We start from the raw sequence: 20,850 nt of genomic DNA on the forward strand, positions 1-20,850 counted from the left end.
TTTGGAGCTTTAACGACGGCGGCAGAGACGGAGCAAGGTTTGACGAGTGGCTGGCTGCATGGTGTGAGGAAGGTGTCGGTGCCCTTGTGGGAGTCTCACTGTCAGGCTTATTCATTTGATGCAGGCTCCACAATGAAGCAGTGAAAAGCTGGGATTTATGTTTTGATAATGGTAGACACAATTATTTCGCACAGATGTCTGAAGAATTAACAAGAAAAGCTTTGCTGAATCAAAGCTGTGGTGACGTTTAGACAAAGACGATGAAAACAACACATTTTTGCTTTAGTTCCTACGCTGCCACTACACAGTCCAGTGTGATCTGGAAAATCAAGCCAGTCTTCTTTCAGACTTCTAGAACTTTCTGAGCACCTCTCAGACACAGATCATTAGTGTGAAAAAACCACCCAGATGCAGTTAATGTCAAAAGTTTGAAAACTATCTTGTTTAAGCAGTATTTGTCTGGTGTAGTTCAAAGAGAAACAAGCCATGAAAGAAATAGAGACAAAGGGGGAAAAAACAAACATGTCTGTGATTTTTCTCCAAGGCATATTGTCGTGATCGGTGATAATAAAAAAATAATGTCAAACCGTGCAAAAGCTACAGAAACAAGCACAACAATACTTCAACAAAGTTTTACTTCACTAGACTTTGTGTTTTTTAGACAAGGTGTTTATTTTTCTTACACTATCTGTACAGGAATGTTGGCAAATATTTAAGGTTGTTTTGTCCAAGAAATGGCATTGTACACATAACACATGCCTTTCACCACTCTTCTGAGAAGAGTCAAAGCAAACTTTGTGCCATCATCTACACTTTTCTTCTGAAGGAGGAAGAAGAAAAGGGCTTTTCTGTCTGTGAGAGTGCCTTTTCCATTAAATATGTACCTCTGTTTACCAACAGTTTGAGGAAACAGAGGCATCAAATATGTGTCTAAAGCAGAACTCAAAAACTGAGACATATGTGCACATCAACACACACAAATAGGCACATACACAGGCAAAATAAAAAGGAATTTCAAGAAATCTCCCTCCGGACCCTGGGGTAGTAAATTATCTGTGTTGTCCCCCATCACTCGTTTTCTACCAAGCAGCGAGGGCTCCTCTGGGTTTAAAACTCATTTTCATCTCTCTTGTAAGCTCTACCTTTTTACATATTTGTTCTAAATCCTATTATGAGGCCTTTGTGATATGAATAACGCTTGCAAATTGGAAAGTATCTCCAGGCAAAAGTTGGACACAGAGGTAATCTTCACAATCTAATTTCTTGAAGCACAAAAACAGTAACAGCAAAAGCCCCTTCTGATGTAGTTTATGGGAAAACATGAGCCAGTTTTAAAATAGAAAATCTCAATAAAACAAGCAGAATTGGGAACACACTCATGGACCTCTCCAGAGATGTAAACTCTCCTTTAACCTACCTGTGAGTTCTGTATCACGCAGTGAAGTTTGGCTTGTGTGGAGTGAGGCACAGTGTGAGTGTTCTGGTGCATCAGGGTGACCAGAATTCACGTCCAAACCCAGAGGCAGAAACACATCCAGATCACAGGACTGCTCTGATCCAGACCCAACACTCTGCCTGTGCATCACCTGAGGGGATAAGGAAACAGACGGATAGATGTAGGGGAGGAAGGGGTGGAAGTGGATTTGAGAAGGAGTGAGTGAGGCAAAAAGATGTATCATGTGGGGATGAGATGGGATAGATTAGGGGACAGATGAAAAGGGAAAAGAAATAGATTATGATGGGAATATGAAAAGAAGAGGTAGATTAAGGGCATAAAAAGAGGGGAAATGAAATGAAGTAAAGGAGAAGGAAAGTCCAAAGGAATAAGGAATTAATAGGTTGGTCTCCCTGTTTGAGTTTCATTTCTGTCCTAACGAATTCAGTTCAAAGGACAAACTGAAATTCAATATCAATAGAGCTTTTATTAAGTTAGGTAAGTGTATTAAAATTTTTATTTTTTTTATTTTTTTCTGTGCAAATGAATTTTAATAAGCCAGTGTCTTTCATTGGAGATTATTCCCTCTCTCCCTCTGTTTCCTTTGTTTCCACTTGATGAATTGATTTTTAATTAACCCCTGGAGCTGCTGAGAGCATCTCACAACGGTGTGGTCGGTTAGCTGCTCTCTCTGTGCGAGTGTCCTCCAGTGAGACGGGGGTAAAATGAGGAAGCTCTGTTTAGTTAAGATTAGATCTGACACAATAGCATGCCAGCCATAGCAATGCAAGACACTGCAGATGGGCTGCTTGAAAATAGGAAAGGCGGCATGTGGGAATACTTTTGGGGAAGAGTAAGAATGACAAGAGAAAGGCACAGAAAGAAGACAGGGTTATAAATGAACGCCCAAGAGACAAGAAGCAATGATACTGCGTGGCAGGAAAAATTAGAGTTGTCTTCGTGCAGACCAATGTGTCCTCATTAAAAAAGGATTTCACATTTGAGTAGCTGCCTGAACTACAGGCCAGTGGTGAAATAAAAGTGAGGAAAGAGAACAGAGAGACAGGAGAGACAAAAGGATGGACTGTAAATAAAAGAACTAAATGGAGGACAAAAGGCTGAAGGAGATTGGACCCAAAGAGAGAAAAATGACTATCTAATCATTTTAGGGGGCCATTTGATTCAGGTCCAAAGGCCACAGATAACCACCATCCCCACAATCATGAACCTCATTTTGCTCCAGCTTTTTAATAAAACACAGCCCCTCTTTCCATTCCTCTGCAACAGTATAAAGGATTCATACCGTTAAATGGCTGATAGGTCATTTAGGACCATTCAAGCTGGGTCTTTTTAATCTACTCTGTTTCTCTTTTCTTCCCTCGGTGGTGTACACCTTTAACACCGCTGCCCTGGGTGTCTCTGAGCAGTAGATGAATAATGCAGAGCAATTAGCGTGATACAAATCCTATCTAATAGATTTGGTCAGCTACAATATAGTGCTCTAAGTGTAGGTTGCTGAAGTCCTCACATTCTATGTAGAGATTATATTCACTGTGGGTCCCTTAAAGTAAGACATTGTTTGACCTATCACCTTATAAAGATACCTTGCAGATGACATGAGTGTACTAGCATGTAACTGCAACATCCTTTTGGTTATACTTGCGTTCAATTTTTGGTCTTTTATGTTTTCAATAATGTATGAGCTATTTTAAATTTCATCAAGTAGAAAGAGAGAAAGAGATACCACAGAACCCATTCTCAAAGTTATCTGAATCTTATTTTCTACAAAACTTGTGTTTTACAACCTTCACAACAACCAAAAAATGGTATGCTAGCATAGTGTTGTCTGTATTAACCCGACATTAAAAGACCAGTGTAAATATTTCTGTGTAAGTCACCCATGAAAATTGTGCAATTGTAGCTCTCTAGCCCAGGGTTCTTTCTCAGAGAAGAAGAAAAGTAGTGATAATAATGAAACATGATACCATGCATAGTTCTGACGGCTGTTCTCACTCATCACTCAGCAATTCTTCTTTTTCTGCATCAACAAGGGCATCATTTAAATGGGGTACGGCAGGATACCTTCGCTCTTCTTCTCCACATCTCCCTCTTATTAAATGTCTGTGTGTGTGTGCTTCTTCATCTGAAGATTCTCCCTCATGTGGAGACAGACCAAGGCTATCACTGGACATTTCATTTGCACTGCCTTCATGAGAAATTACAGACACAAAGAAAAAGAACAAACAGGTTGAGGTTAGATGTAAGCTATTTATGCATCCATGGTTTCATCTTTCACTCATATCTTAAAGGCACTCATCACTCCTGGTCATAGAAGATGTACATTGTGATTTACCAGTGCGACTTTGACCACCCCCACCGGAGCGGATGTTTTCATGCCCACATCACCACAGTTATGTGATTCAATCATACACTGTTTTACATGTGGACATAGCGTCTGTGGAGTTATGCATGTGAACTCTTGAAAAATTATCTTTTTTTTTTTTTTTTGCACTTTCTTGCTAGCTTTATAATTTTAGAGGTTCCTGCTAACACCTCTGGCTCACACTTCTTTAACACATTTAAAGAAGTTCTGATACTTAATAAAAGATATCATGTTTATCTTACTAACCTTCTGTATTTTATAAACCAGTTAATTTGTCATATCATTATTGGAAAAACGTGATGCAACCATGTCTAATTTGGTTTCTTGTCAACATTTAAATTTGTCACAACACACGCACACAAACAAACACAAAATAACCAACTTACCTAATGATGGATCCTCTTCCTCCTCCATGCTCACAGCTAAAGAAGAACTTAGGATGACATCCATGTGATGAGATGAAGTTGAATGAAACAACTGTGTGTCCTTTTGTGGAGCACTTGATTCATAGTCACTAGCGACTGGGCTAAAAGGCATTAAAACTGGTGCATCCTCTCTTGTTGAGGTTGATGTTACAAAATATTCACATGTTCTTGTGGCTGAATTAGGTTCCATAGGCCTTGGACTGAGAGACAGAGGTGATGGAGTCAGCTTGAGGTCATTAAGTGATAGGAGACTCTCAGGGTCAAGAAGGGAAGTCTGGGATTGCCTTTGGGACTGCAGATTGCTTCCGGGTGATTGGGAAAGCCTCACTAAAGATATTGGCTGTGGGAATAACTGGGAGGATTTTGATTGCCCAGAGTCCGAGCTATTTTGTACCGTGGACAATTGGTAAACTCTGGGCAACAATGTTGTCTCAATGGAGCTTGATGGTGACAGCGTAAATGTGGACCTTAGAGAGAAAGATTTGGGAGTAGGGGCAAGAGACTCCTTAGGGACTTGTTGTATGGCACTAGCCAAAGGAGAGACATCAGGCAGGGAAGCAACTGAAAAGTGTGAGGATTTAGGGATCTCAGTTTGACAATTTGGTAACGAGAGAGAGGACAAAAGTTGTTGTGATCCACGGTCAGGTTTTGATTTATGGACAGTAGGGGAGCAATAAGGCTTTTGTGACTTTGAGGTTGGTGTCTTGATTGATTTCTTTGAAGTCCTTGGAGTAGCAGCAGTGGGGCATGATGAGGGTTTATTTTTAGAAGACGATGCTGTGCAAGAAGATAACACAAAAAACAATGATGATATTAGCTGGCTTTGTGGGCATGTGGGTAGAAAATGAGTTCATTCAAAAGCACAAGCACAAAAGAGTTTTTCACTGATAGAAGAATAATCTGCTTAATTCTTGATGAGGGCTATTCTGCAAGCATGCAAACTCAGTACTGATTTATAACTAATGCCCTTTTTTTTGTTGCATTTTTCAGCATTTACATCTTGTTAAATGATATGTAGGAGAGATGGTAAATGCGCAGTCATGGTTTCAATAGCAGTTCACAGCACTTATTTTAGACAATGTAGTACAACTTTTTGGGCAACACTGCTCTTTTGGACTTTTTTAATGCATTTTAACTCTGCACCACTTTTAATTCCCAATGATCACCAGAAAGTAAAACCACACTGCTCAACAGTGTTTAATCTTCAGCATACTTTTGGTTTTACATGTGATTTTTGGGGGGAATACCTAAAATGCACTGAGTTTAAATTTGTTGACCCTATCCATATGAGAGAAGGTAAATATAGTCAGTCTAGATTTCAAATGTACAGTTTATTGGTATTTAAACAACTGGTTTTACTTGACTTTACAATAATGATTTTAATACTCAACACATTTGGAATAGCAGCATTTTTTTTATCATTCACATGCTTTCAGGTATTTCAAACAACATATGTAATAATCTTTTTTTTCAACCAGAGATTTCAACATTCATCTTAAACTGACTTTAAACTTATTGGATACATCTCAACTGAAGACAAAATGTGCAGCAGGGATTAAATTCCTTTTATGTTTTAATTTGTATGCATCAAATCAGATATACTAATTTTGTAGTATGCTTCTTGGACAGTGTTGAAAGGTTTTCATTAAAACATAACACAAAACATAAAACACAATTTGCTTTAGAAAGAAATCTAAACAAGGCTCCTCCTTTTAACCCATGCTTTTATGAACACAAACATCAAATGTTTTGTTGGGTACTGTTCTTGCAATGTCTGAAGCTTTTGACACATAAAGCAGTTTTGCTGCATACAGTTTTGCAGTGAGGCTTACTTTGGAGTACTCACCTCTGGCTGTCTGGGTCACTTTTGTGTTTTCGATATTGAGGACTTGCTGACCAGTGGGACATCTAAATGAGAAATAAAGGTGTTTGAAAAAGAGTCAAGGTCCACCTGAATAAAACACAGATATCCTGGCACTCGATGCTGATTCACAGTTGGTAACTTTTTGAAAATACTGAACATATTTTTCTGTGTGAATTGTTTTAATACTGACTGTGAGTCAACATATTCATTAAATGTATTATTCCCAAAAACCCTATAAAATGATAGGACCACCAGTTAATGGCTTTTCTTGTTGTTCTAGGATTTCAAATTAATATGCAGTGTCTTAAAGTATAAAGTGTTGGTTAAAAAAAACAATCCCTCTTTAGTCTCAAAAGGACAACAAAACAAATTCAACTAAGTTAGTCACCTGTTGCTCAGATGATTACTTGCATGCTGCAAAAAAATCAATAGATTTCTACTTTAACACTATTTCTTTGCCGTCACATGAGGTAAACTTCTTTGAATGGACTGAAGTGAAAAGGCCTTTAACTCACATCGACTTTCAGAAGCAGTGCTACATTTTATTGTAGTGGATTCTCTTGTGCACATAAAAAGGGGATACTGACAATCTTTTGTCAGTACGGCATGTGTATTACAGTAGAAAGTTTTGTAATCAAGGCTCTCTTTCTCTTAATATCTGACCTTTGTTCAGAATGAAAAGCTCCGTCTTTGTCCACATCTCCCTGCAGAAAAACAACAGAACACAGTGATGTCAGAAGTAAATGAGACACATATAAGCCTTAAGTATGATTAAGTTTTACTTGATTTAAATGAATGGTGAAGAACGATACACAGGAAAAACCTTCTAGCAAGTGCAAGTGTGGATGTCCTCTCCTTAATTTGAAATATCTAGATGTACTTGTGTGTCATATTGGTGAAACCTTTCTGCTGAAATGAAAGGTAACTCACTGCATCACCTCATTTACGACTTCTATGATGAAGCAGGATTCAGGTGTGTTAATCTGAGGCTCAGCCTCGCACCTGCTAACAGGGACAGCAAACAGTGATGCAAAGTAACTCCGGAAATCCTTCTCCTCAGCTGTAAACAAACAAACACAATGACACATTCATGTAACTTTTTAGTGTTACTTCTAACTTTAAATGCTTGTGAAATGATCAAGCAAATGAGTGTGATGGGGCGTGATGTGAAAAAAGACAACTGAGAGGAAAAGCTGCATGATTCAAGAAATTCCTGTGTAATTCCAGGGGCTTACAACAATTCTGTGCCTGTGAAAGATGGCAGTGAACATGTGAGAAACCCTAAAAACAAGTGGTTAATATCCTTGTCTTACACCTTCCTCCTCCAGGGATCAGAGGTCAGGGTCATAAACTAGTCTCCACAGTCCAATTATCAAAGTTGAGAAATGTTGCTGGCACAGCAGGGGGTGAAAAGAAGTCTGATACCATATTTTTTCTCAAAGGACAACAAATATGTCATTAATTACTTGTTTTACTATGTGTTTATGTGTTTACATAGGTGGTTACCAAAAATCGAAGATAATTCCAGATAAACAATGTATGTAGCAATTCATGCAAGACCATGTCTTGAATTCAAAAAGTTGGACTCAAAGTTATTCAACCCTCAGTCTTAGTTAGGTTTATGAGCAAATTTACAAACTTTGAGCTTTTTGCAGTTAAACAACTTAGAAAGCTTGGCACAACTTATATTTGTTATGGGGTTTAAGTCAGGTGACTGTGGTGGCTACTGTAGAGTATTCCAGGACTCTTTCTGAAAAAAAGCCTCAGTAGACTTTGAGGTTTTTTTTATAAGGATACTTGATTGAATCTAACTCGATGTCAACACAGTGCCAGAAGAAGCAAATCAGCCACAGAGCATCACCAAGGTACCACCAAGCTACACTGTAGGTATTTTTTTCTTTTTTTTTTTTTTATAATTCTTTCTCTTGCAAACATACCCGTGATCCAACTGACCCAAAAAGTTTCTGTTTCATTTCAAAATTTTCTCATTAATAGGTATTTGAGCATACCAAAGTCAACTTTTCTCATGTTTGTGGGTCAGTTGTGATGTTTATCTTGGAGTTAACCCTAACCTTCAGCGTTTCATACACGCATCACTGAACAAACTGTAAACTTAGCGCCTGCTCCACCAAGTCTTACTGCAGGTCTTTTACTGTCACTCAAATTTTTTTTCAACCTGTGTCTATTAACAATCAGTTCTATTTTTATCGTTTGGTGTCCATTTCCTTGTTTTTGAAAAAAAAAAAATCATCTCTTCACTATTTTGAAAATTTTCTCAAGGTATTACCATTTTTCTAACATGTAGTCAAAGTCGCTATCAACAAAACACTACTGGAAGTGTTCAATCTCAAGCACACCTGATGCAACTAATGAAGCCCTTGATTAGTTGCATCAGGTGTGCTTGAGACAACATCTGATTTGCATAATCTTATGAGCAAATCTAGTCAGGGGTTCAATAGTTTTGAGACTTCAACAGTCATTGAGAGTGGCATTTTGTATAAAAATTGGAGAAACTTCTTCCAAATATTTGTAGTGACGATTATTTAATTTCCACTTGTTTGATTTGTTTGTTGGAAAAAAACAGTTTGTAAATTTAGCTAATAAACCTAACTTGCAAAGGGGGTTGAATCATTTTGAGTAGATCTATGTATAATACTTATTTAATTTTCAAATTGATCAACACTACTTCACAACCAATGGAAGTTTCTTCCTTCTAATAAAAAATGTTCTCTCTATTGTGTTTAACTTTCTTTACTTTTTCTTGATTTGTAATTTCAGAAGTCGTTGTAGTTCTATCTTTTTATTTTTTGTTGGAAGTTACCTGTCTATATATCTCTGTCTCTCTTACGAACGGCACCACATGGGTCTGACAGCTCAGGAAAATAAGAATTTAAAACAAGGTAGGGCTCTCAACATGATGCATGAAAACAGCTTTTATTATTCATGGACACACACATGGCCCACCCTTTCAGGTTCAAAGACAAGAGAGGAGGAGAAAGTCTGCAACCTGTTGTAATTGTCAGAAAAGTTTGAAGCAGGTGGAGGGAATAGTTTATCAGTTACTGAGCAGCTTTACATTTCCCAAAGACATTGCTGTCTTCCTCACATCTGCATATCACTGACTGAGCAGTGAAATATCAAGCATGAAGCTGTGAGCAGACAAAAATGAAAATCATGATGTAGAGAAACTTTGATCTTAGGAGAAGTATGAGCTAATTTCAGTGCTGCAATTTAAAAACCAATTAGCCGATGAATGGTTTTAAAAAGCTACAAAGAAGTAAGAAATCAATGACGTGAATTTATTCCTTGCTTTTAGGAGAGAGTTTAGTTTTTTTCTCCTTTATTTGAGGTGGGGTTGTATGAGGTACTTGTCAATAGAAAGTGTGTAACCCACAGGGGATCCCGGTCAGCTTGACACCTTTGTTAAGAAAGTGCTAAAAGAACTGGAAAAGAAGCTTGGCTTAACCACTGCAGATGGGGTCAATGCTTCCATTTAATTGAGCTCATTTTAAAACACTTCAACCCAAATACCAATGTCAGGGCAAGTGTACCCCGTGTTTGGCAAATTTTCAGAACTTAACTTTGCCTCAGGAAATACATTTTTTCTTGCACATACAGTATGTGTTCTTCTACCTACAGTACGCCAATCCGCCAATAAGGTCTTTGAACTCCATGAAAATAATCTCAGCTTTCAAAAGAACTGTGCAATTTCCATAAAATGTGTTTTTATAAAGACTTGCAACAATCTCTTGAAGTACACAACTTTAACTGGACTTTTAGCCTTCACCCTCATACAGATCAAAATGTGAACAAGACAGATAGGTTCATAATAGCTTCCTATCCATTAGGGTGTATGTAGAGGTTATAGATGAACCTTCAGTTGTCTTTTTGTGTTTCTAGCAGTAGACGAGAATTTAAGCCAAAGGTATGTGATATGCAATCAAGACCTTTTCCAAACCAATCTGTGGTTGTAGGTCAAACTGATAGCTAAAAGCTTGTTTGAAGTGTGAATGCAAAGAGAGTGTTTTGTGTGTTTGAAACAAGGTTTTCAAAAGTGCAGACACGGTTGAATGGCAGGCGTTATCAAAGGTGCTGGGGCAAGGAGAGCAAGGAGTGGGGAAAAGTGCAAATCTTTTGTATGAAGATTGCAGGACTTTCAGTTTCAAGCAGTGTTGTGCTGCTTTTTGGCCTGTTGTTAAGTCATCACTGGTTTATTAAAGCTGGCACAGCAGAGTGCTTTAAAAGTTATTTTGAAATTATAATATGCCTTTTAGTTCTTTACAGACACTCCAGGCAGTAAGAAGTTGCAATCAAATAACTAATTTACTGTGTCACATTAGTGTTTTTACAGGGGAGCTCAGGGATTCATTCTAACCTTGAAATGTTCTAAAGCAGCAACTATTTGTGATGGACAGCTAAGGGGGAGAGAGCAAAAGCAAGGACTAGTGGTTCCTAACAAGGGCGAGTTTGGAGCGAATCTTGATTGATGTTATGAGAGGCAGTTGACAGCCCCGGGGTCCAGAGGTTTAGGAGGGGGAAAGATAACCATGGTCTACCCCATTTCCTGACAGCCTCGGCTGGAGGCCAGACAGCCAGGACTTTACCCTGACTGATGAGCTCCAGGCACGGATCCGGACTACAGGGCTACCCTGAGCTCCCCTCTTGCAACCCCATCCCTTACCTTGGCAGACTGCAACCATTCAGACACCTAACATCGCTGTAGCCCCACAATCACAGGTGGTAATAACCTGTCGCACCCTTCGGGATGGACGGGCATACACTAACATCTCGGTCAATTGGGACAGATGGGATTTTAAACTTCATTGTTATCTATACATGAATAAGCACACACAGACAGCATCTTTTAAACTAGGTTGTGTATAGATTAATCTCCCATGAATGTTCATTACCTGTAAGGCTGTTTGTAGGCTCCTCTTCAGTGTTTGTTTTAGGGAATGAATCTGATCCAGAGGGCAGTGATGGACAACAAGTTTCAATTGGTGTTCTGGAAATAAAAACAAAACAATATGGAAATAAATAAAACAGAGGCAAAAAAATGAATGATTAATTAATAAAACCAACAAACTTTTCGCGTCCATATCCCTAACTTTCACTTCTTTGACTGCTCCACTGAGAGGAAAGATGAACTTTTTCAAAAAGTATGATGAATGCATTATTTTTTGCTGTGTTCAAGGCAAATTGTTACCTAAAGAGCACATTACTGTGTCTTTACACCTAATCTCCGTTCCCTTCTTGCCAGTGTGAGCCGGTCAAAGTGCAAGGCCAGTAAGAAAGACTTTATGAGAAGCTTCAGGCAACCCATGAGGGGTGACTGGGGAAGTAACTTACAGTTTATATCTTTTCCTCTTACTTAGTTCATACCCTCAAACCCAGCAGTGTTTATCTTCCCTCTGTCTGTTTAATGTACTCAGAGAGTTATATTTAATCCTGTCCCTACCTTCCCCTTTTCTTATCCATTTGCTGTATCCATTTGTCATTTTTTTCCTTCCATATATTACTTTACATGCAGGAGCCTTGCTAGCCTTAGGCTGTTTGCATTTAAGCTTTGCCAGAGCCCAGCAATATTGAAGTATGTTGCTCTTCTTATCCTCTGGGGTCTTCAGTTTGTACGTTTAGTGCATGCCTATTGTATTTACTGAAAAAAATGAACATATACAACACTGGTTTATGGAAAATTTAGAAGATTTAGCAAAAAAATTAGGAGACCTTCAACTAATTTAACGCGGTTGAAACATAATGGAAAAACTAAGCACAGGAAAGCGTTCTCATAAAGGTAACTGATGCATCTTGTAACACATTCGTAGAGTTACCCTGAAGTCCTTGATGAATGACAGAGTAATTACAGAAGTAAATGAGACAGAGATAATGTCAGACTTGCCTATTACTTTTTCATTTTTATTTATTCTTTTTAAATGGCAATTGTTTATCAGGGTTAATCTGTAATTACAGATGTAAGGCAAATGGAATAATCCTTCTCTAATGCCCCCTGTTAAACATATAGGGTGAAAGCCAGAGTGATTTCAGAAAAAAAGGGCCCTTTGAATTGACCATCATTGCTGCTATATTTGCCCTGAAGATGGTAGGTTCACTAAATCAACTTGGCATTTGTGCCGAATTTGCTTTATTTAAACCATTATCCCAATCCTTTAGATTCTATTTCTGTGCCAAAAGCGGAAACAATTGGTTAAAGTGACTCTGTGGCTGTGGCCTAATAAATGATCTAATGGCCACAACATTGGCAGTTAATGTTAAGACAAAACTGTCTCAGAGAGAAGCCAGGGGAAAATAAGGGTTTAGAAATAATGTAAATTAGTGTTCCTCTCTTTTTCAAAACCAATAATTAGTAACCCTCTTTCTTTTATATAACGTTAATGAAAACAGAGTAACAATATCACTTTGTCTAAATTGTAAAATGAGCCTATGATTGCTTACTGGATATTTTACACTGCTATTTGTTTGTTTGTTTGTTTAAGACTAGTAGGCACTGCATTAAGGTGTATTTTAATGAAAAAAAAAAATATTCTGCTTTTCTTTAAAACAAAAAGTCTTTGTCTGTGCCCAAATTAAGTATATGCCCTGCAGCTGACCTAAGCTTGAATTATCATAAATAAACCCAACGTCTGTTTAATTTAATAAGCAATAACTAGCTAATGTCATATCAGGCCAGCTTTGATTTCATTTTGTCAGGATGAGTCAGGCTCAGTCAAGGCAGGTCTTCAAGATGCACAGAGGAGCCAGCTCTGATATCAGCTCTATGCCTGTGCAGATTTTTATTTCAGGGTTCACTGCTTTGATCACAGATACTTTGACTATAGCAGTTGATGGAAGGGCGTGCATTCAGTTACCCTATCCAGGCTGCAAGCTCCGGAAATCAGATTGATGCCCCCCCTAGTCACAAGCTTGCTTTCTGTAACCTGCAGGCCACCCACAAATCTAACAAGGTGATAGAGTTTATGACTCTAATATAGCTGAGCACTTTTAGCAAATTCTTTAAAACTCTCGCCTCCACACTCCTTCCTTCCCTCTCTCTCTTTCCCATTATTATAGAAGCTTGTTAAAATTCAGCCTCCCACTCTTTCTTTCTGCCAGCTAGTCTCTCTGTCTCTCCATTAAGCTCTGCCACCATAACCGCTGCAGGCTTATTGCACTCTAGATTGGCTTTCTAGTCTATTCCACAGTTAAAGGCTGCTACAGCTGGGGACTTAGTGCATTCCAGCCTAGGCAGTCAGCAGGCCCAAAACTGCTCTCTGCTCTCCTCTGCTCCTGCTCTCCGGTGGGCTCCTCAGCCCGTAAGGATCTGCTTAAATAAAGGGATGTAATAATGGGACCTGCTGAAGCCAGACCCTCAGGCAGTCTGCTCCACTACAAGTGCTGAGACCCTGCATTGTACACTGTTGGCATATGTAGACTGACTTTTGAGAAGCAAGTGAGAAGGTGACAAGATCAGAAGGTGTGACAGGTGTGAAAACCTGTGTTAACATGAGGTTTTGAACAGGTAAGTGACGTTACCATACATGTACAAATGGTAAACTCAGTGACTGTTGCTAAGTGACAACTGAATGTGCTTGTCTCTTAATGTTAGCTTGAACTGTTACTACATGTATAATTTGATATTGTTTATTTATGTATTATTTTTTGATATATATCTAAGGTGGGCTAAGTTGTCAGTTTAATGTATATTTTATATTAGTTCTACCATTTTAATTGTATTCTCATATAAAACAATAATTAAAAAAAATAGAAAAAAAAGTAAACAAAACTCTCATGCACCTCAGAAATATTGCAGTGTTTTTTTATCGTTTGTGCAAATAAGAGAATGAAAAACATCAGGAAACATGGGCAAGAAAGAGCAAAGACTGCGTGCAGCAAGGTGCAGAGAAATTGTGCAAAAAAATGAAGTGTCTATATTATGTTTGAGGTTTCCCCTGTACCGACTTAGCTAAACTGTTGCCCTCTTACGCACTTGAACAGTTACAGCTAAAATACACCAGATGCGTCTGCAGTGCGTCTCTGTTTCGTTACAGCAAACGGATCATATAGGTTTCATTCAAGTCAATGTGGCAACTTTTACTTGATCCATTATGTTGCGGTACATCTGTGTGGCTGGTCCGTCATGTTGCAGGTAATATGCAGCCGCAATATTTTTGACGGACCCAGAGCTGTGATACATAAATTCAGTGTAGAGACAGGAAGTTGTGACCTAACACAACGAGCAGAGCCAGACCAGGAGTCTACAGGTTTGGGGTTTTCTAGCCCAACACAAATGAAGACAGACTTATCAATAGGGTGGGAGGCGTGGGAACTCCTCAGCTCATGACTTCAGCTGTCTGTCATGCAGCTTGTTGGACTGAACACGCAGCCAGTGTAAGTTGACAAAGGCAGTCAAAACACAGCGCAACAGAGTTGCACTGCAGACGTAGCTGGTGTATTTCGGAAGCAAGTTAGTTACAGAAGCAAACAAAAAAAAAAACCTTGTACATTCAAAAAAAATTAACCAGCTTCCCACTTCAGATGTTAAAAGTTATATTAATTGTTAATAACTTCCTCAAACACAAATTTTGTTTTCAAACTTTCATTCACGTGGAACAAACAAGGTCACATAAAACATTCAGCTACCAGGGAGGTTATTGTGAGACAAATTTTTCAATTCAGTTCACTTGTCGCAACAAATTCATAAAAGAAAGATTATTTTCATTTGCCTACTCAACATGTTCCTGCCTTCATGATCTGTTGTTAATTAATACCGTCAGTTATATGCATGATGTAGCTGTGGGAAATGTGACTCAGTGGGAAAACAAATTTTGCATTTTTTTTGGCAGAAGAAGTCCAATATTTGTTAATAGATACTCAATTATGGATTGTCAACATTTCCAAAGACCTATAGCGGAAAGTGCTTCAATCTGCAGGACGATTTTTTCACAAATCTCACAGCAGCTATTGCATGAGATTGCATGTGAGTTGTTTTAGAATCACATTTGCATCAACTTGGAAATTGTAAATTTCTTACAATCAAGCCACTTTTGGAATTCAGTATTCCAGGCTCATTCAAAACTCTTGCTCCTAAAAAATAACTGTCTTATATTCATGTCATATATAAACATCTGATCATTCAAAGTCATAAAAACAGACTTTAGTTTCCCTTTTTATTCACAATGTTAGAAACTTTGCGTGTGGCTAATGTATGAAGTTTGGTTTTAAGATCCACAGTCTTTTGCTGGGCCTTTTATGTGACCCCTGTTACAGAACCCGCTACATGCTTTGGAATATACTGTACATGTGGTGTCAGTCTGCTGTTGCCTGCACATATACCTTCGATGCTTCTTGAGTAGCAGTCTGTCTAAGTAGGTGAGTCCGTTCTTTGTGAACTCCACCCTGACAGGTACGCTTGCTGCTCCCTCTCCTCTTTCTCGTCCTTCAGTTCCTCTGTCAGCAGCGAGGTCAGTCTGGGTTGCTGTGGCTGACACTGATACTGGGGAAATATGGGAGAGGGGAGAAATGACAAACATTAAAAAAAAGTTACGTCAAGGAAAGAATGAGGAGGGAAAAGTTAACCAAAAGGGAAGAAAGAAGTCATACAAAGGTAGAACAGAAGCAGGAAAACATCATTTGCCAGTTCCTCGACACCTTCCTCAAAACACCTCCCCTCAAGAAGTGAGAAAACACCTTGTCACAATACCAAAAGTGCCAAAACAAAAACAGACAGGACAGAGCCCCCTGGGAATAAGAAAGAGATGTACACAAAATAAAAGAAACATAGTAAGTGTATGAGAGAAAAGGAAAGATGGGGGTAAGAAAGAGAAATGGTATGATTGTACTCCAGACACTTTGGCAGTCCACAGTGGCAGCTTTAAATTGGGCCTGGGTGCCATTGGCCTGACAGAAATAATTAGGGCTGGAGGGGCTGGCAGCAATTTGCAGAGCGGAGTGAAGGGAGAGAGAGGCAGAGTCTGTCCGAGCAGTAAAGCAGAGAAAATAGGAGGCCTAATAAAAAGCACAAACACCAAGACACACACACAACCTGTAATAATAGTGCTAATAATATACACCCATATAAACCTGAACAAACACACACACATGCGTATGCGTGTGAAAGGGTATAAAAATTGCCTGACGCAGTGGAGCTTGTACACATATGGATTCAAACAGCCGTGGCGATTAGTGCTGTGGTGTGGGGTAGGGCCACCCCTAACACTTCTCTAATTATCTCAATATGCAACAGCCATGGATTACGCTCCTCTTGCAGTGGTAAGCAGTTTCTATAAGGCCCCAACAGATCTGAGAAGAGACAAGGGAATAGGAAGCAGGAAAGCTGTGGAGAAGGTAAAAATTGAGAAAAGTAAAGAAAGACTGAATAATGAAGTGGATAAAGGTGAAAACATTGACTCACCTAACAGCATTAACTGGCACAGTTTGAAGGTACCTGCTGTTAGGCTGATAGCTGGCTCACTCCAGAATGTAGGCTGTGCTATGATCTTTGTGTCATATCTGGCAAAAAGTGTCCCCACTCTATTTCATCATTTATATGAGAGATGATCCACAGCCATCTCCATTATCAGACACAAAACAAGAGTAAACTGCATGAAGTTTGGCCTTTTTGTGGTTCATTATTAAGAGTGTATGCACTTAGTTAACTCCATCAACAGCAAACCGTTTTACCTTAACAGAAAAAAGTCTTAAGCTTCAGTTCTATGACTGTCCTTGATTCTCTAACCCACAGCAAAGTGTTTTGGGAGGAAAATTGAAGGACAACATAGAATAAGATACAAGTTGTAGACAAACTATGAAAATCTGTGCAATCAAATGCAATAACTCATCAAAGCTCTTGCATTGCATGGCACTAGATTTCACAGGTGTGATGTTCACTAATCCTGTTTCTTTGAACAGAAAATAGGGATGGTGTGAGGGCAAGGACATTTTGTAGGTTTTGATAAGAGGGGGCCTCTGACCTCATCATTATCATCAAAGCCACAGGTGAAAACTGCATCTATACTTTTATTTAAGGCAAGGCAAGGCAAGGCATTTAACAGGCCTCTTAAGGCTTGTACAAACACAGTTTGGACCTGCTTCCTCCAGCTGAAGGAAAGTATCTGCTTGATAGACTGCCATTTGTAATCTAGTTCTGTTTAAACTTCCATTTTGAGCCTACAGACACAGCTGTGAGCACTACATACTCATGCGTTGATATGTCCACGAGAAGAGAAGATGAACTGTGCAGCAGTTCTGTAAATGTTGCGAACAGCATGAGTCCACTCAGAGGACCAACTACAGGGCTGGTGGTCTACATTGTTTCAACACATAGATACATTTGGGGTGGGGGGGTACATGTCAGGGAATGCATTTCGACAGGACAGTAAACACAGCTTTTGATTCTGAGTGCATGCAAACATGCTGTTCACCTGGTGGCACAGGTATCCACATTGCCTCCCCAGTCCTGGTTTTTCCTGCAACGTCACTCTTTTCCTCTCTCCACTGCTTGAGAGCTTCCTGGAAAGATCTTGCAGACTCCTCTTCATTGTACACCCCTCTAAGAAGAGAGTCAGCACATTCCTCCATGTGGTTATTTTCCGGCCTCTCTTTCATTGTTTCCTTTTTCTCTTCATGGTTTGCCAACAAAACCTGCAATAAAACAAACAGCTGACATAAGTTAGTTATACACATGAACAATATGATGAATGGCTGAAAGCTTCCCCTGTTGCACATGTAGTAAGCACATTGTTCATTCAAGTTTAAACATTGGCCAAAGATATCTTATTTTCTGATAAAATAACAAAGAAATCTAATTATTATGTCTTTGTGCAACCTTTTAATTACAAAAAAATCATTGTTGCTGACTACAAAATAATGAAATAGAAAGTTAATGAGATTTTCAAGGCTACAGGAATACAATTCTTCATTGTGCAGGGCAGGACAAAGAGAAACATGTCTTGAAAGTAGCACTGACCTTGGCTAAGTCTTTCCTGATACAGCATTAAAAAGTGATAAGGTAACAGATCTATCTTCATATTAGACCTCTAAAAAGTAGCTTGGTCAAGGTGAATCTGAGAAAAAAAGTCAATAAAGTCTTTGCAGTTTGATCCCACATCATAAATATAGAATGTCAAATGGTTTGAGGAGCCCAAGTTTTTGTGGCTCATACTGATGTTTTTGTTTTGTGTTGTTTTCTATGCTAATCAATATTAGTCTGTTTTTCTAACCATTTCTGCAATATTTGCAATGATCCTTTAGAATAAAGAAACTATTGAGGACTCTCTGGACACTGTGCTTAAAATGTTGTTTGCAGTGACACCTTTGACTGAAATCTCATGAGTTTTTCTGGTGGTAAAGACACCATTTTCCATGATTACCATCACCCACAGTCAGGAGGACATTACTCTTGCCAGGTTTTGCAATGTTTTGGAAGCAAATGCAAGGAGAGCAGATCTTTTTCAATACTTCTTTTCTTTGTTCAAGACAACTTTTTGCAGGCTGCAAAGCGACGCGGTAATGCATTTATTTACATTTACATAGCGCAACTGTTTGAAACATGGTGACAAACAAACTTTGTTAACTTAGTTTGCACCAGAGTATAGTGTCCATCTGTGAAGTCCGAATCACAGCCCAGTGCTCTAAGATATGACCATAACGTTGGGGAATCCTCATTTTGTCCCACCAGCACCAAGCAGAAAAAAACACGATCTCATTCTTTATTTTATCAATAGACTCTCGAGTTGGACATTCTTAATATTTGATTAAGATTTTTTTGTTTTGTTTTGTTTTGTTTAATGATGCTGTTTTTAAATGTGAGTGATACTGAGTTGTTGCAAAACAAATTCGCAAGTAATCAGACAATAAAGCATTTTCTTCTCTTCTCTTCTCTTCTCTTCTCTTCTCTTCTCTTCTCTTCTCTTCTCTTCTCTCCTCTCCTCTCCTCTCCTCTCCTCTCCTCTCCTCTCCTCTCCTCTCCTCTTCTCTTCTCTTCTCTTCTCTTCTCTTCTCTTCTCTTCTCTTCTCTTCTCTTCTTTTATCTTATTTTAAGTTTTAATAGACCACTGCAGTATAACTGCTGTATATGGGTTGTAATGTGCATTAACACAAACAGCTCCAGTTGAGTTGCCAGTCCAGTTCCAGAGTCAGCCATGACTACAAAATAAATCCATTGAAATGTTTTCTTCAAGGAAAAGGCCATATCTCACTTCTCACTGTTAAACTTTGGCAACCAGTGCAGTCCTCACATGGACATCCAGTCTTATTGATTAAGTCTAGTAGTTAATTAGTTGCCATCTGAGCCCAATTTTAGATAGAGGAAGCTGCATGGAGGATCTTTAAAGTTTCACATTCAAGTCTGTCTATACTTAAAAAACAATGGTAAAATATTATCTCTCATGTTTACATGGCCAGTTGCCATTGCAGAAGCTTTTGGTGTTACTTTGTTTCTTAACAGTGTGTGAAGTCTAAACATGAAACACCATCTGATAAAGACAGCATACTAATTTCCTCTGTACCTTGTCACCACAGCTGTTTGAAATGACTATTGGTCGACTGAGCTCTGTGGTGTTCAGAGCCTCAAACGTCAATCTCACAGTTTTGCCAGACTTAGTCTGTTGGGGGGCATTTTTGGTCCAAAAATACACAGCTCACATGCCTGCCTGTAGATGTAGCCTGTGGATACGGTATCAATTAGGGTTAGTTTGGAGTCCTTAAAGCTCTCTCACACACAAAGCACTGGCTTGTTTGACATATCCCTGCTGGATTACAGCAGCAAGAGACATCACATCACTGGAGGGAGATCATATGTGTATCAATAACCATTAAAATAATTCAAGCCTATTTTTACAAGATAGTTGTAGACTGTGTTAGAATACCAATGACGCTACATAAAAACTGTCAGTGTGTCTCTGAGGATAAGCCATTTTTGGTGCTGTTCTCACAAGCCTGTGCCTCATATGGGACTAAATATAATAGTAAGGATTAACCTACCTGATTTTGATTATACAATTGCACAGGTTTTGCTCCAGCCTCTACTCCGTCTCTTGGGCTCTGATCTCTTTGTGTGAGTGATGCATTAGGTGTTAAAGTGTTATCTGGCTTGGTTCTGCTTTTGTGACTGGCAGCTGGACTTGTACCAGCACCAGGACAGCAGTCAGGGTTCATGTGTTTCTGAAAACAGCTGACAACATCTGGAGTGCTCACATGGGTCCGCAGATCTGTCTGTAAAAGAAAACCATAAAATGAGTAATTAGACGAGGAAAATTAAGGTAAAATAGCATGAACTCTTTAAATGAACCTTACAGTTATGGACCAATCTGTACTTTTGCCTTACATTGTATTGAGACAAAAGGCTATCGTGTGGTCATTTTCATAGTACACTTGTATCTGTGGTACCAAACTTTTGCTACACTAGCTGTAAATATGATAATATACGAGTTACACAGAAATGGAGTTTCTCTTAGTTTGCTAACCCAAGATCAAGTTTTAGAACTCTCATTCTCTGTCCCCTTTTCTTAATCATCATTAAATTCAGTCATTCTTAGCCCTGTGCACTCCAAATAGTTTCATTTTTTAAGAGACTGAATCCCTACAAATTTCTGCAGAAAACAGTAAGTAAGGACCCTCCAGCAACACAAAAGGACCCTCTAGCAAAGCATCAAGGGACACCCCTACCTACAAACTCATACTTCAGAAGGCTTAGCAGAGGGAAACAAAGACTTGGAGATCAAAAAATTTCTCCTCACAACACCCTTAA

General features: G+C 38.9%; 1 protein-coding gene across 4 annotated transcripts in view; it reads right to left on the minus strand.

Annotated features, from left to right (window-relative positions):
• The window catches only part of zbbx (zinc finger, B-box domain containing), a 56,295-nt gene that overhangs the window by 11,433 nt on the left and 24,012 nt on the right, over positions 1-20,850 (minus strand). For 2 of the 4 annotated variants that reach the window (XR_012599076.1, XR_012599077.1), the window contains exons 8-17: positions 20,085-20,315; positions 17,525-17,744; positions 15,438-15,597; positions 11,018-11,112; positions 7,046-7,167; positions 6,771-6,811; positions 6,090-6,151; positions 4,205-5,020; positions 3,421-3,641; positions 1,418-1,586 (exon numbers count right to left, since the gene is read on the minus strand). Coding sequence is in view for 1 of the 4 variants with exons in the window: in XM_074678777.1 (XP_074534878.1) it covers positions 6,105-6,151; positions 6,771-6,811; positions 7,038-7,167; positions 11,018-11,112; positions 15,438-15,597; positions 17,525-17,744; positions 20,085-20,315 (924 nt within the window). In the remaining 3 variants the exon portion in view is untranslated. Of the gene's footprint in view, positions 1-1,417; positions 1,587-3,420; positions 3,642-4,204; positions 5,021-6,089; positions 6,152-6,770; positions 6,812-7,037; positions 7,168-11,017; positions 11,113-15,437; positions 15,598-17,524; positions 17,745-20,084; positions 20,316-20,850 lie in introns of those variants that run through there. The other 2 variants (XR_012599078.1, XM_074678777.1) reach the window with 2 other exon arrangements.

Source organism: Halichoeres trimaculatus, unplaced genomic scaffold, assembly GCF_033239565.1.
Source record: "Halichoeres trimaculatus isolate MK-OKI-2021-1 unplaced genomic scaffold, fHalTri1.1 fHalTri1_scaffold_9, whole genome shotgun sequence".
In the NCBI taxonomy this organism is placed as follows: domain Eukaryota; kingdom Metazoa; phylum Chordata; class Actinopteri; order Labriformes; family Labridae; genus Halichoeres; species Halichoeres trimaculatus.